This window comes from Patiria miniata, unplaced genomic scaffold (genome assembly GCF_015706575.1).
Source record: "Patiria miniata isolate m_02_andy unplaced genomic scaffold, ASM1570657v1 HiC_scaffold_4, whole genome shotgun sequence".
Lineage (NCBI taxonomy): Eukaryota > Metazoa > Echinodermata > Asteroidea > Valvatida > Asterinidae > Patiria > Patiria miniata.
In genome coordinates, this window is record NW_024037071.1 from 6,538,507 (window position 1) to 6,553,870 (window position 15,364).

General features: G+C 39.1%; 2 protein-coding genes across 5 annotated transcripts in view; one reads left to right on the forward strand and one right to left on the reverse strand.

Moving 5' to 3' along the window:
- Positions 1-1,497: 1,497 nt before the first annotated feature.
- On the forward strand, positions 1,498-11,286 carry LOC119739851. The gene is made up of 9 exons (XM_038214959.1): positions 1,498-2,055; positions 2,368-2,555; positions 3,067-3,168; positions 3,920-4,084; positions 5,134-5,272; positions 5,558-6,115; positions 6,578-6,810; positions 7,285-7,460; positions 7,722-11,286. The coding sequence occupies exons 1-9, from the start codon at positions 1,602-1,604 to the stop codon at positions 8,494-8,496; spliced, it is 2,790 nt and encodes a 929-aa protein (XP_038070887.1). The 5' UTR covers positions 1,498-1,601; the 3' UTR covers positions 8,497-11,286.
- Positions 10,649-15,364, reverse strand: part of LOC119739850 (disintegrin and metalloproteinase domain-containing protein 12-like) — a 47,508-nt gene continuing 42,792 nt past the window's right edge. For all 4 annotated transcript variants that reach the window (XM_038214957.1, XM_038214954.1, XM_038214955.1 and 1 more), the window contains one exon: positions 10,649-14,040. In XM_038214957.1, coding sequence (XP_038070885.1) covers positions 13,338-14,040 — 703 coding nt within the window. In that variant the 3' untranslated portion in view covers positions 10,649-13,337. The remainder of the gene's footprint in view (positions 14,041-15,364) is intronic.

Below are 15,364 nucleotides of genomic sequence, written 5' to 3' on the forward strand. Positions count from 1 at the left end.
CGGGCTTGATGGTACTGGGAGACAGATCAAAGTCAATCGCCACGAAGCCAGCCGGTGTTTACATTAAAGGAGCACTATGTCTTAAAAGTCCTCAATAAAAATCGGTGCCGATCCGTTTTCCAAGGTTGCAAAATAAAGAATTATTAAAACTTGTTATGTTACAATAAAAATAAACAGATGTACGAGGGTGGATTTCCTTATTAGAAAAATCACGAAAACAAACTCAAGTACTACAGGGAGCGGCGTAGCCAGCGTTCTCACCATAGGGTACTTATTTTTAATTATTATGTTAGTCCTTTTTTCTGTAACTATTTAACCAATGTATAAATATATTAATGGGCTTAAAATTTACCACTAATGATTTTTAAATGCCGAGTTGGTTTTTGTACAAATATAAAAATGGGCTTATCATTTAGTTAAATTATTTGGTTCTTAGGTTTTAATGTAATTATGCCTGTTTTACTTTTGAACAATTTCTCTTTTTTTAATATTTGTTTTTAAGGTTGTCAAGGTTTTGAAGAGTTTTTAATTTATTTCTAAAAATCGTCAAGGGCCTTGAGCTTCACTTTGAAGAATTTGGCGCTCTATAATATTATTATTATTATTATTTACAATACGCACAACGAGATAAGAGATCTTATGCTTATCCGCGTTGGAACAACTCGACTCAAGCTGCGTCCCGCAGCCTCAGAGCTTGAGCGTTTTCGAAGGATTCTTGTAGTTCCAAGAAGAGCCACCTTCTGCAGCAATTCCAACTTCACGGTCGTGCCGGTCTCGTCGAGGTGTTTCTCCAGTGACCTTGGAATGGTACCCAGAGCCCCAACAACGACTGGAATGACCTTCACCTTGACCTTCCACAACTTACTTAGTTCCCTGGCCAAATCCTTTTTATTATCATTATTATTATTATTATTTGGGTACGTGCAAGAGTGTGTGTGTGTGTGGGGGGGGGGGGGGGGTCGGTTACAGTGGGTGGGTATGCAGCTGAGTACGGGTGGCTGCATTGACACTGATTCAGTATTCTTAAAATTTCTAATCATTAAAATGTCCCCTTCTTAAAATGTACTCTTGAAACGTTGCAACCAGTAGGGTTTTTTGTAATAAATTATTGAGTATCATGATCACTGTGAACTTTGCAGTTCCATTTAGCTGTAGATTATAGATGACTACTACTGCTCCTTTAATATGTAGTCTTATAGCGACTTTATTCAGGTAGGATATCACATTTGCTAGAAATGACTGCCAGATAGTGGTCAATGATTTGCTACAATCTCATAAACATATTAGTCTGTGACTTTACTTACTAGGGTTGCTTTAATATTATAAATTCAAGCCCACAAATTAGGAATTATGAGGTCTTTTCAAGTCTGTTGTCACTGACCACAGCCTTGAATTCAGGCTATAATCCACAAGGCGCGATTTCATTTTGGCTGGTTCGCAAGGACATGAATCCGATTGTAAATCCACCGTAATCGGCAACGGCTACCAGCGAAGCCAAACTTTCCTCGTCGTTGCATCCATTTTGCGTCGCAATCATCTCCAAGCAAGTTTAGTCCCAAACGCATCGGAGAAAAGGCGCCAGAATTCACTGCACGAAAATTATGGCCGAGGAAGATTCTGAGGCAGTGCGCTGCCTCACGCAAATGTCTGACGAAAATGCCCAGTCGTTGGAGCAGGAAAATGCAGTTTCCACGCAGGAGCAACAAGAGACAAACCCAACGCCAAACGACCACGATTATGTGGAAGGTGCAAGTGGAAAACAACAGCACGAAACGAAATTGGACATCGTGAATTTACCGGCCTCGGAAGTGCCGGTTGGTGAATTTACCGTAATTTCTTCGCCCCTGACACCGCGTCAACACCAGCCCCCAAAAGAGGCAAAAACAACTAAAGTCAAGCCTGATCATGAATGGAACAAAATGGGGACATGGAGCACTCCTTACAAGGGATACTTCACGACTAGCGAAGAACTTGAGCAAGTCATCAGGTGCTACACGGAGGAGACGGAAAGCCGGTGGACGGTGAGCGCGAAAGACAAACTCTTCGGATCAACTGGTGAGAACTTGGTTGCAAATGGTTTCTTAAATACAAAAATTAAAGCATCGGTTCACCCCAAAAAGTAGTTCATGTTTATGCAAGCTTAAGTTATGCAGGTTTGTGCTATTTTGTTTTCTAGATTATGATTATGATTTGAAAGAAAAATTTTTGAAACCACATTTTTGTGGCCTACGTTTTGAAAATAGGCCATATTTAATAAACATGATATGATTTTGTATAGGCCCGGCCGGCCTATATTATTTTTTTTCTCGCAGGTCAGTTTCTCTGCAGGCCTTTTTTCCTTAATTTTTTACCCCTCCTTACTTACAGATATAAAAGTCAGCAACTTCAAGTTGTTCTGGAGGGGGCGTGAAGACAACAGGAAAGCAGCTTTCCCTGATTTTGATGGCATTCCTTTCATAATGATCGGCCGTAAGACCTGGGGCTGTCACCTAGGCCGAGACAAGTGTCGCTCAGGAAAGATCAAGTATCGCACCAAAATGCAAGCAGAGAGCCAGGTGTGCTAACTTGCCTAGCACTCTATTTTGTTGGCACAATTCAACTCATGTAGGCCTAGTGTGAAGTGTTGATTGTTCGAATACAGAATTAATTACATTAATCAGACAGAATTAATACAATACATTGTGATTGTTTGGTTACAACATGTGATGTGAAAGTTAAGGACCTGACACCAAAAATTCTTACTTTAGGCAATTACATCATATTTTGTCAACCAGGTTATTCTCATGATAGATCCTTTTTCCTTATTTAGTGTTTCATGATGATGGCTAAAGTTTTGTTAACAAGTGTAAACAATACAAAACAAAACAAAAAAAAATTTCCCAGAAAGTTTGATAAAACCAACTTTTTGTTTCATTTAACTTTACAATTAGAATTCAAGTTTGAAATAATTTTTTTGTTCATGGCTGTTGTTCTAAATTATCTTAATTAATGTTGGAAATTAAAACTTTCACATTCATTTTTGCTCTCAATTCATTTGTTCTTAAATATCATTTTTTTAATTCACAGGCAGGTGAAACAGGGAAATGGCCCATCACACGCTCCTCTAAGAAGCTTGGCTGTCCAGCGCTCATCACTAGTGTCCATGTGCTGAAGTTCCATGAATACCCAGTAAATATTGACAGATCTCTCTTTTTTGGTGGATAATTTATTATTGATACACTGATATCATTCACACAAAACAATACAGAATGATTTACTTATGCACAGAGTGTCATTTATGTAATGTCCTTTTTGAAGCTGAAAACTACTCTCAAGGGCTTAAAGGAAGTCTACGGGGACAGAAACAATAGAAAGGAAAGAAGAGATGTGTCTATTCAGGAGAAAAAAATTGATCATTGGATGAAAGAGAACAAGCTTTAGGCAATATATTTCATTGCAAGAACATGAAAAGATATCAAAATTTTATTCAGCACTGCAATAAAAAGATGATGGTTGAAATTTTAATTTGTGAAATGCAGCAAAATTAGGAGCAACTTGGCGTTAGAAATGTTTGTGATGTAAAAATCTGTTTGTAATAATCGCTGAAAAGTGTTGAAACCTGTTGTTTCAGAAAAAAAATTTGAATGAACATTTATAAATCTTAGTCTTACTCTGTTTTAAAATTAAAAAATTGTAAGAAAAACACACCTTTTTTTCACCCACTTGAATATTTCATTTGGTTTGGTGTTAATTAATTTCATCACAATATTAATTAAATAGTGAAGACTGTCAGTGGAATATTACACATATGAAGTGATGAAAGATTGATGTTCATGATCAAATGTAGTAAAGACATTTTGAAAGTAATTTCAGTTGTCAGAACAAAGTTGTTTACTTTTTTCCTTCTCTTGATTGAAAAAAAAATTTTTCTTATTAACAGATAACGAAGACAATGAGTGAGTTCCATCGTAAGCAGTTGCTGAAGAGATTGAGGCAGTCCCTGTTGTCAAAGCACAGCATCGTCAAGGCGGAGCAGCGATTCTATGTTAATCTAGCTCCACAGGATGAGCATATCCATGAGGGCGTCAGTGTTAACGCCTGGCAGGTAATGGAATATGTGATGTGCTCTGTGAAAAATAGAATTCTCTCATTTGTTATTTCCCAGGTTTGCAGCATTGCTAATGTTGCTAGCATCGTGACTTTGGGGGTGTGGCTACATGGCATATATGGGTTTATGGCTTCTGACTAGTGCCCCTTGAACGGAGACATTGACAAGTTGTGACCTGTCATGAAATGAGCTTAAAGTCGGACAGTGGAGCAAGCCAAAATTTGAAGGGGTGGTCGATTTTCTGTTTCAGGCGAACCTTAATCTGTAAGTCCTGTGCTACCTTTCTCAAATATTTTGTTCTGTCAAAAATCTTTAAAACCTATTTCATCCCATTTTTATTAGTTGACTGTGCATTCACTGTAACACAACTGCAACATTTAAAAATGCCATTTTATCAAGAATTTGTTTTACCACTTCAAAGTTTGTGATCTAAATTTCTGTTACTGAGCTCATTTAAAGTGTTTGTTCTATAGAATCCAGATATCTTAATTCTTAAAACGTCTGACTTTAAGCTCATTTTGTGATGACAGGTTACAATTGGAGAATCGCCAACATAGGGCTGGATAGCTCAGCTGGTAGAGCACCAGAATGGCAATCCGGAGGTTACAGGTTCACATCCATTTTACTTTTGAACAGACATCACTAGACAGCTGTTTAAAAGTTTAATTTTTGGGGGAAAATAGATTTTTTCTGCATAATTATTTCAGGAAATTTTGAGATGAAATATTGTTAAAACTTCCCGAGAAATTACATGGAATAAGAAATCCTAGAATGTCCAGCATAATATTCCTGTGTTTTTTTAACCAAGGTAAGTGTGCTCCAAAAAATCAAAATTAAGTTGCAATAACGACCCATATTTCATGAACTGAAGAAAAAAATGCAATACAATTATATGATATTTGATATATGTACACAATGATTAATAAAGTAGCTAAATGACAACATTTAGGTGTAAGGTGAAGCTAGATGCTTTTGTACCCTAACCTATGGTCACACAAACATAAAACTGTGATATGGACAGATTAAAAACCTGTTTCTATTGGCAGGATACCAGCTGCAACTCAGTGTCTTTCCAGGTGGACCGTGGCCTTATCTACAAGATCACCGAGCTCCATCATGCCGGCATGTTCAGATTGGCCGATGTCAGTCGTGTACTGGATCACTATCGTAAGCAGCGGTATAAAGGTAAGAAAGACATATCGTTTGTGAAAAGAACGGAAAAAAATAGAAATAAAAAAAACCGAATTACTTTTTGTACGTTTGGGACATAATGGCAGTTCAAAAGTTTGTTTGAGAGGGTTGCAGCAGGTTGGAGAAGCCCCCCACCCCAATTTGGTTTTGTATTTTAAAAAAATGAAATACACAAAAAGAAGATTGTTGAGAACTAAATTGAAAATTTGGAAGAGCACAAGCAGAGTAACGTTAAGGCTAAAAGTGCAACGCCGAACCGTCTTTCTTTTTGGTTTTCAGATGAGGAGCCACCTTCCCCAGACCTCATCCCGGAGCTGTACCCAAGCCACAATGTCATCCATTTCTTTATTTCCCATGCCATCAAAGTCACCAGCATCTTAGAGTTGGACCTAGGCCTAGGCCATCGTCTTGTCAGTGGCTGGCAGAGTGCCTTCCCTAACGACAGCTGGTATTACCAGCCGTTCGCATCCAGTGGACCCATCAAGCGTGCCCGGAACAAGCGGGACCGGCTGCTAGTAGGACACTACCCAGACCTGTCGCAGACCTTCCTGTTCTGCTGCCAAAATGCTGCCCAGCGCCACTTGCTAGACGCCTATGGGACTGTCTGCCTCTTGGACAGCCCATATGGCAAGACCGTCATGCCCACCTACTTCCTACAAGTACGGACTGTCACCGGTTACCAGGTAGTGGGTACCATCATCATGCAGTACTGGAGCAGCAAGGCGTTAGTGGAAGCTCTTCAGGTGGTCAAGGATTGGAATCCCGAATGGCAACCCCAGGCCATGTTGGTGGATATGATAGAAGAGGAAGTCGAGGCTCTGCAAAAGCTCTTCCCAGGTAAGAGAATAGTTCAGCGGTTCTCCACACAATTTCTGTTGTGCAAGAGGAGTGAAGCTTTATACACCATTTCAGACCAGAATTCCCCCCATCAAAGTTTCAGATTTTAGTTTCAGACAGCCAAAGTTGTTTTCATTTTCCATAAGACACTGGAGTCATTCAGCAACAAGTGTTCCTTTGATGTAGTCACTCTCAAATGTCTTCGAAGGTGGAATCTGTTAAGTTCTTAATTCTGATCTTCAGGATAATTTTGTTGGACGGGACTATAGAATACCAGTCAGAAACAGGTCTAGAAGTTTGCCTGTCTGAAACCAAGATGTATTTAGGTTGAAATGAGCAGCTCTAAATGCCTTTTGATTGGGTGCAACCATAGAACATCATGCTGAAATGGGGGGTTAATCTGTTGCTTTGGATGACATAACCATTTCATTTTGCTCAAAACTGTCCTTATTTTCTGAACAGACTGCAATTTTTTCATCTCCTGTGTTCACCGTGAGCGGGCGTGGCTGGATTATCTTGGTGCCAGCGAGAAGGAGGATCGGAGCTCCGACTCCGCCCTCCTGGATGCCCTGGTCTATGCTGGAACTGAAGAAGAACTGGACGAGGCACTAACAAAGCTACACCACAGTCCTCTATGGGCCCAGAATCACCGACTCCGACACTGGATGCAAGTCCAATGGCTACCACACGTCAAGGTAAAGACAAATCCGGATGTGTGATCACTGTAACGCATGAGGCCCCCTGCAATGGTGAAACAATGGTGCCCCTTATTGTACAAAGCAATTGCTATGTGATGCATTGTCTAAATAACAGCTAGCACAATGCTAAATTGCAATTGAAGGAGGCCTTCGTGATAGAACTGATCGTGTTCCTAGATTGGTCTGTAGTATCATCCAGTGATTACATTTTGCAGCCATTTCTTGGGTTGCACCACACCTGCGTGCAGGAATTACATGGTGCTCAGTGTCCTTTCAAAAAAGTCTGTTTTCATATTACACATGCGCCTCAAATTAAGAACACTTCTCAGTGCTGTCCAAGGGCTTGTGGGTAGTACAAGCGTACTCGGGTGGGCTAGAACCCATGAAACCTGCCTGCAATATGCAGATGTCTCTCTGAATCTGATATAGAACTCATCTGCAACAAAGTTTTTTTTTTTTCTGTCTTTGCAGATGTGGTCGCATGCCTTCCTCAGCAAGCCCATACTAGTCACCTTGTGTGCCAACGATGGTATGGACAGACTGAGGGAAGCCATGGTCTATGATTGGCTAGAGGCCGTCCGAAGCCGCACCCTCAGTGAACTACTGACTAGTCTCATCATGGAGGAAATACCCAAGCTGTATGACAGGTGCGCCATCTAGAGTTGACAAAAATGTCAGTGTCATTGTCAGTGTCATTGCTAGTGTCAGGGCTGAACATCAGTGTCATTGCTAGTGTCATGGCACTGAATTCATGCTAAGCTTTCATTTTAGATTTTTGGGAGGCTTTTTCCAAACTTTCACTCGGGAGGTAACACACTAAGTATACAGTGTTTATACATCAGTGAAGGGCAAAACCTAATATTGAAGATTTCATTTTGTTAATTCAATTTTTGTCAATTGTCACATAGCTACTGTGAAGAGAACCGCACTATGGCTACGTCAAACCGGTACCAGTTTTGCGCGGGTTTACCGGTGTACATCCGACATCAACCAGTGCCCGCTCGGTCCCACATCAATGAGTTAATCTCCTCGCTTCCTTCCATGAAGATCACCAAGAAGGATGGGGGGAAATTCCTGGTCCGACGGGCAGATGAAGACGATTTTGAGCACCAAGTTGACTTTGGCAGCGAAACGGAGTACCCTTCTTGTAATTGCTGGATGTGGGTGGCAGGGATGGAGATCTGTGAACACTTCTGTGCCATTTTCAAAGAATGTGCAGACTGGCATTGGTGCCAGCTGTCCACGCTCTACACAGGCAATCCAATCTTCGCGTTGGACCACACCGTGCTGGAAGTTCAACCACGTGAAATGCCGCGATGCAACGACAACAGCAGCAGTAGCTCTGATGACAATCCTGACCTCCTTGAGGTGTCCATGGATGATTTCGGTGCCCAAGAGGTCTTAGGTGCCCAGGAGGTCTTAGAAATGGACGGCAGCTTGGACGGTAATGACCTAGCTGGCTCAGCCTGGCGACTGGATCACAAACAAAACACCTGCAAAAACCTGTTAGATCAACTGGGTGCACTCACTGAGCAGACTAAAGACCCTGAGGCAATGGACTACATGACCAACAACTTGGTGCTCTTGCTGAGACAGATGCAAGGAAAGAAAGAAGAGTCTCCCCCGAGCCCCCCAAAACAGACGCGGGGGAGGAAGCGACTTAGAAGTGGACAAGCAAAGTAGACTCTGAGCAAATGAACATGGTCGTGATGAGTGGATCACACAAATATGCCTTGCGTCTTTCACTCAACGAAAACCATTTGAAACAATTCAGGGAAAGATGAAACATACTCCAGACTCCAAAAACAAGTTGGATGGAAGTTCTAACCCAAACCTTAACCCTACTGAATGGTAACAACATGTTTAGTTAAGAAAGAGAAAGGCCTTTCCAGGATAACAAGATCCAACAGGTCAACTTTCTCAAAGTTAAACAGCCTCAGGGTCTGAGGCTGCCAGCCACCACAGGATCCACCAGTGGCATTGTTTTACTAATTACAAGCTCCTGTTGTTTCAGATGAGGTATGAAGACCAGAATTGTTTCTTTTGCTTTTGCTTGGTTTTTGTTTGTTTTCTTTCAAATGGTGAATCTTTGGACAATGCAAAATCTTCATCTGTTTCTTTTCATTTATTTGCCATTCCTGAAGAGCCTGGAGAGTTCAAAAAGAAAAAATTCACAAGTCTTTTAGCATGAGCAAGTCTTGATATTGCCTCATTTGGACACAATCAAAATATCAGTCAAATTGTGTACCCGTATGTATTCTGTGGAAATCAGGGAAATATTTGCACTAACTTTTAGTGCGGATGACAGTGGTATGTCAGTCGTATGCGTGTGTTATGGGCAGCTGCAGGCTTTTATATAATTGTGCTTTGACCACTTATACAAAATCTTCAAAATTGTGGAATTTCAACACACATTTTCTGAATTAATTTTGACAAATACATGTATGTAGTTTGGTATGCCAGTGGAAAAACGGTGTATCATGATTTGCCTATTTGGAAAAAATTCTTTAACAGTCAATTGGGAACTTCTGGGATTTGCTTTGACTTTCACACTGAATTTCAAAATTCTTAAATTGTTTGTAATGTTTTCATTTGAAGTTTCATTAATTATATATTCCCAATATTTACCTGAATGAATTTGAAGCCTGTCAACAAGGAGATTTGGCAACACAGCATAAGGAAGGTCAGGGATCAAGTTGAAGTGCACCACGTTAGGGAACTTGGGAGAGAACAATGCGTCAAGTAAACTGCAGAGACAGAAAGAAAAAATATGCAAAATTAGGGATCAGGCTTTACCCTTCAGAAAAAAAATCTCAAATTTTTATATTGCGCAGACAAGGTTCGAGCAGTTTACTAGCAAATTTTGAAGTCGGAACTTTGAAATAATACAGTTTAGTTTAATTTTCAAGAATCTTTTGCACCATTGACTGCAACAGTTGTAAAACAAAAAGTGTACTTACTTGACTGGCATGCATCCAACTGTTGAACAAGAGGGTCATGTAGTAGTCTGGTGCTTTGTCTTTTGGGAGGAATGTTGGGTGAAAAATAGAGTCTGGGTACCAGATGCCTCCTTTTATCGGTATCTTGTGGACACACTTCTATACGTTGGACTGAAATATATAACTCTGTTTGCCTTTGTGTGAAATGGTGGGTGCTATTTGAGTGGATTATCTCTGTACATGTACTCGTATTTACCCACCCATTATAGCACCCTCCTGTTGTATGTTGAAAAGGCTGATGTAGCTTAATTCTTTTTTTTTCTTATTATGCAAGTTTTCACCATCACATTTTGAAATTCCCGAAAAATATTTTTACTGTCAGATGCTTCACAGTCGAGCGGAAACAATTTTGAGCAGCTGTAAAGGATAATAAAACAAAACAAAAAGCAGGACTGTGTCAATGTAAAAGAAAATAGGAATCAAACGAAACTTGCCTAATATACCCAGATAAAAAATATTTATTTGCATTTTGACTCTAAAAATAAAACAGAATGACATGTACGTGTCTTACAAATTGGTATTACACAATAACAGTTTGTTTTTTAACTCAAGATGGGTTGCAGAATGTGCCGTATTTTGGTCAGCCTTTCCATAAAACCTGTGATAATACTGCTGACGACTTGATCCTTAGCAATTGAAAATGGTCATCATGGTGTGACATCTTGCTGAAAAGTTTTAAACGTTCATAAATGTCAAATATCAGTCTTTTGTTAATGTCACATAAGTGTTCATCAATATGCAAATATATAATGTGAAAGAATGAATGTGTAAGACCCACAATGAATTACCACCGATGCATTAACTAACACTTTTGCAAAAACAAAAAGCATTGAAAGTACGTTAAAAAAATGCCCTTGATATTTATTATCCATACACATAATTTAATAACTGAAGTACAAAAAATGTTACATTAATTTTTAATTCAAACTCTCCACCAATGATAAGTTGCTTTCTTTAAACTTTTTCCTGCTGTAAACAAAATGTTAGTTGTTAAATAAAACAATTATTGTTCTTTGCAAGTTTTCAGTTAAGTACTTTTTCATGGAATAATTTCTTTGACTGTATTGGCCATCTTGATGAAACAAATTTGAACAAATCAATTCCCAAAAAGCGCAATTTTAATGTTTGATTGTTCCCGCGCATGTGGCAAAATGAGTTTTTATGTACCTGTCCATTGTACAAGGTAGCATACATGACCATTGATTAAAAGGATTTTTTATTTAATACATTATTTGTTTACACAGTGATTGAACCAACCAATTTTGTTAAAACTTAGTACTCAGTATTGTCATCAAAACACAGGCTTGCATCTTACATATTACATGATAAGTCTTACACTGTTTGTTTGTATATATCTGCTACTGTAAATTTCTTTCAGGATTTTCCTAAGTATTAAAGAATGTGCCTTCAAAAGACCTTGGTTTATTTGTGCAGTTTTCAATCTGAGCAATAAAGATCAATTTTGTGAAAAACACTTTGTGTGTGAGTCTGTTATTAATGTTACCTAAATAGTTTTGAAAGACATCTTAAGTTGTAAACTTTATATCAATTGGCATTGTAACAATACATATACACTGCCATCTTGGAGAATTTTTGTTATTTTGATCAAGTGACAATTATTACACAATAGGCATACTCGGTGCCTATCTCTATTGAACAAAAAGTAATGCACCTCCAATATGGCTGCCATGCTAAGGGTCTATTTGCTTTTTAAGAAAAGTTTTTCTTCTGAGGTTTGATTTATCTACTTCAACATAGGAGATTAAATTGGGGGCCAAGTACGAGAATATGAAAATTAAGGTTTAGTACTTTTTAACTGCATTACATTTGTCACTTTTCCTTAACACATTTTTGTTTCCAATTTTAAAAGGACTACATGTACATAAGTGTAAACAAATAGAATGTCTAGATTTAGGTGCATACGTGGCTAATTAAGATTGAAATATAAAAGAAAGTTTGAAAGACAAGTAAGCAAATAAACGGAGAAAGAATGAGCTGAGCATAAAAGTAATATCCACAATTAGACCCTAGGAAATGCAAAATCAATGAGCACAATATTTATTGTCATTGTCAGTAATTCAATTTCATGGTCGTTTGTGTAGCTTCTCTGAGAAAAGACAGCCACTCTGCAAAATTGTGCCAATAAAAGAATTACTGAAATGGCCATTGTTTTGCACTGATTTTGTGAAGACTTGTGTCTTGTGATATTAAATAGTTGATAGGTTTTGGAAGATTAAAACATTCTTGTCCAGCAAGAAAATATGGCAAAATCCAAAGAAAAAAATAAAATAATAAAACAATATTAGCATAAGTGAAAGCACAGTAGCATAAAGTTTGCAATATAAATTTTTAAAGGTTAGTTTTATACAATTACAATGATAAGCATACTAAAGCATGCGTAATCCCATGCTGAAACATACGATAGTCGTGATAAAAACAAGTATTTTAAGTACTTGTTACAATTATTTTAACCATGTCACAAAGGGACTTACATGTACATTAGTCGGCTTCGACAGCTTTTAAAAAAATGCTATACAATATTATTATACATCATTGACACTACGATATGGCCTTTTGACAAATAGGTACTTATAAAAAAGGGGGGAGGTGTATACATTGGGCCTTTTTTGGACAGTCAAAGTTAAGTTTATTCAGCGTTACTTCCAATCATATATTTTTAGCCTGCCACAGTTACATGTAAAAACTTGCTCATAGACCACCTACTTCGGGGATATTTTGTTTGCCAGAATCAGTCAATTTTACACTTTCTAAACCTAAAATAGCATGTGAAATTTGACCATGTCCATATTATTAATTTGATCATGTCATTGTCAATTTGTCTATACAATTAAATATCAACGGATAAAAATGGACATTAAATGTATTCGTTATTTTCCATTTTTCCTTAATTAATTAACGACCAGTTAGTCCCATAGCAATACTTTGATCCATTAACACCTTAATACAAAAGAGATACATTTGGCAGCTACATATTTTTCTTATTTTTCGAACATATAACTATTTAAAAAATATTACAGTTCCATAACGCTCTCAAAATCTGCTGAAATCAAAATACAAAAACCCTCTATTTGTTATTGTGAAGTTTTCCAAAAACTTTTTTGGCTTGCCTTTAAGAATGAAAATTTGTTTGATTCTACAGAAGTGTACATAGGGTTTGCATACATTCTGTGGTTAGTTTGGTAAGTACCATATGTTAAAGACATTGTTGCAATGTCTTTAATTGCACTTCATGGTTAAATTTAAGGAGCTTCTAAGCCTACAATATTGCTTAACACATTTGTACTTAGCATGAGTCAGCTGGGAACCAGTCAAAAGTAATATACATTGCATGAAATTTTGGCTGGTAGCCTACTTCTATTAAGCAAAGTCTTTGCTTTCGTGGTCCTGTGCTTAGTAGCTTTGTGAAATTGGTCCCCAGCATTTGATTCAAGCAGATTTTCGGCATTTCAACGAACAAGGAAAGAAAATGATTGTTTTGACAAGCAACAGGTTTGGTAGCGATTATCATACAGATGGGTTTCCACTGGTGCTGGCAGGTCTCTTAGGTATGGGAGGGCGTTGTTTTGGTGCAGAGAAGTTCTTGATGCGTAGAGACTCGGGTCGTGGTGGCGGTACGGGCCTCTCCGGTTTGGACTGGTCTTTTGATGTTGACGATTCTGCAGAATTGTTGGCATTGAACTTGGGCCTAGGCACTGGGGGTCGGCTGACTGGCGGTTTTAGGGCAACACCAGGTTTGATGGGCTCTGATGGCTGGTCTGAAGGTAACGATGGTAGTTTAGGGAGAACAGGCTTAAGCGGTGCACCAGGAGGTCTTTGGGGGACACTTGGGGGTCTGGCGACTGGCACAGCAGGGGGACTGGTTGCAGCTGATGGGGGTTTAGTAGGTGCCTTCCGGACAGGGCTCGGGTGCGTCGCCTCACTTGCAGGTACTGGTGGTGGCGGGTTTGCAGGCTTCTTTTTAGAAGATTCTCTCCTGATGAGGTTGGCATAAGAAGGCGGAGCATCGTCCAGCTTCTGAGGGGGCAGTGGTGGAGGCCTTGCAGGGGTCCGGTTGACGGGTTCTGTCGTGGGCTTGTAGACTATGGAGGGCTCTCTGGAAGCTGATCCCGTGTTCAGGACAATGTCCGGCCTGGGTGTTGGCTTGCGAGCTGGATGACCGTTGGTTACATCAGCACGGTTGGATGCGTTGTCCGGAACGCTTGTGAACCTGTGAGAAAGCAAAGAGACAATTAAGCTTTTCTAGTGTTGTGATTGCTTTGACAGCATGACCAAAGGGCACCAGGGAATCATTTATGCAACATGTACCGGTACATGACATGCATGGACACCAGGGACTAATGTCACTTCAGCTGAGCACACAAAGAATCCACTTAGCAAAGTCAGGTTACCGGCTCAAAAATCATGCTGTATTGCTTGTGACTGGTTCTCTGCTGACTTTTTGTTGACACATTCATCTTCTCAGCAAAGATTAGTCTGCTTTTTAGCCCCACACGCCCGATTATGTTCTTATCCACACTTAAATGTACACACACTCTGCACCAATGCTAATGGAATGGCCTTAACCCACTGCACGTGTCTATAAACCATACCATTGGATCCACACTGCAAGACTTTGCGAATGTAAGAGTCAAACATGCCAGAGTTGTTACCAGGCCCTCATAGGTTCATAACAAGTCATCTGGTTTCAGGTCAAGTAACAATCTATTCAAATGAAATGTGCTTGAGGCATTCCTTTGTCATTATTTATGCCCTTTACATGTGACCTTAGTTGACATATGCTTTGTGATTGACTTACGACTCGACTTGTGATGGACTTGTGATGGACTTAGACTGTATTGACTTTATTCACGAGTCTGGCATATTAATTGAAAATGACGTAAACTTTTCATTTTTGGTACTTGGAGTAGAAATGAAAGCAATGAAATAAAAGTTCATTACAAATTAACACCAGTCTGCTCTGATGAATAATTAAAAAAATTGTGATTAACCATACCCTAATGTTTGAAGCCACATTTATAAAAAGAAGAAGCAAAAGTGACGCTTGGAACGCACTTCGATCATGAAACATGAATGATGAATAAGGGGAATGATGAATAACTAAAAAAATTGTGATTAAACATACCCTAATGTTTGAAGCCACTTTAAAAAAAAGAAACAAAAGTGAGGCTAACTGGCTTGGAACACACTCGGATCATAAAACAGTCCTGCGCCATTCTATTCAACAGTGTACAATTTGTAACACAGATTCAAGGAACACCATCGAGAATGGCTACGTCACGAATAAGGTCTATACTCAAGTACATGCAATAAACAGTAAAGCCTTCCATCGATGCATAGATTCTTTTCCCCTCTTTACATGATACAACTTTGAAAATAAAATGCGCATATAGGAATATCAGGGCTCAATATCATGGGGCTGCGAAGCACAGAAGATATTCGCTTCCTGTCAACAGTAAAACAAATCCTGCAATGTATGCTGTTTGTAGCCTATTCTAAACTGATTCATGCTTAGCGCAAAACTTTGTTGTGCA

Bases quoted from the DNA above. Each gene is read 5' to 3' on its own strand.
- LOC119739851 (XM_038214959.1), top strand. From the start codon at position 1,602: ATGGCCGAGGAAGATTCTGAGGCAGTGCGCTGCCTCACGCAAATGTCT. The intron at 4,085-5,133 runs GTAATGGAATAT...TTCTATTGGCAG, and splicing joins TCAGTGTTAACGCCTGGCAG to GATACCAGCTGCAACTCAGT. The intron at 6,116-6,577 runs GTAAGAGAATAG...TTTTCTGAACAG, and splicing joins TCTGCAAAAGCTCTTCCCAG to ACTGCAATTTTTTCATCTCC.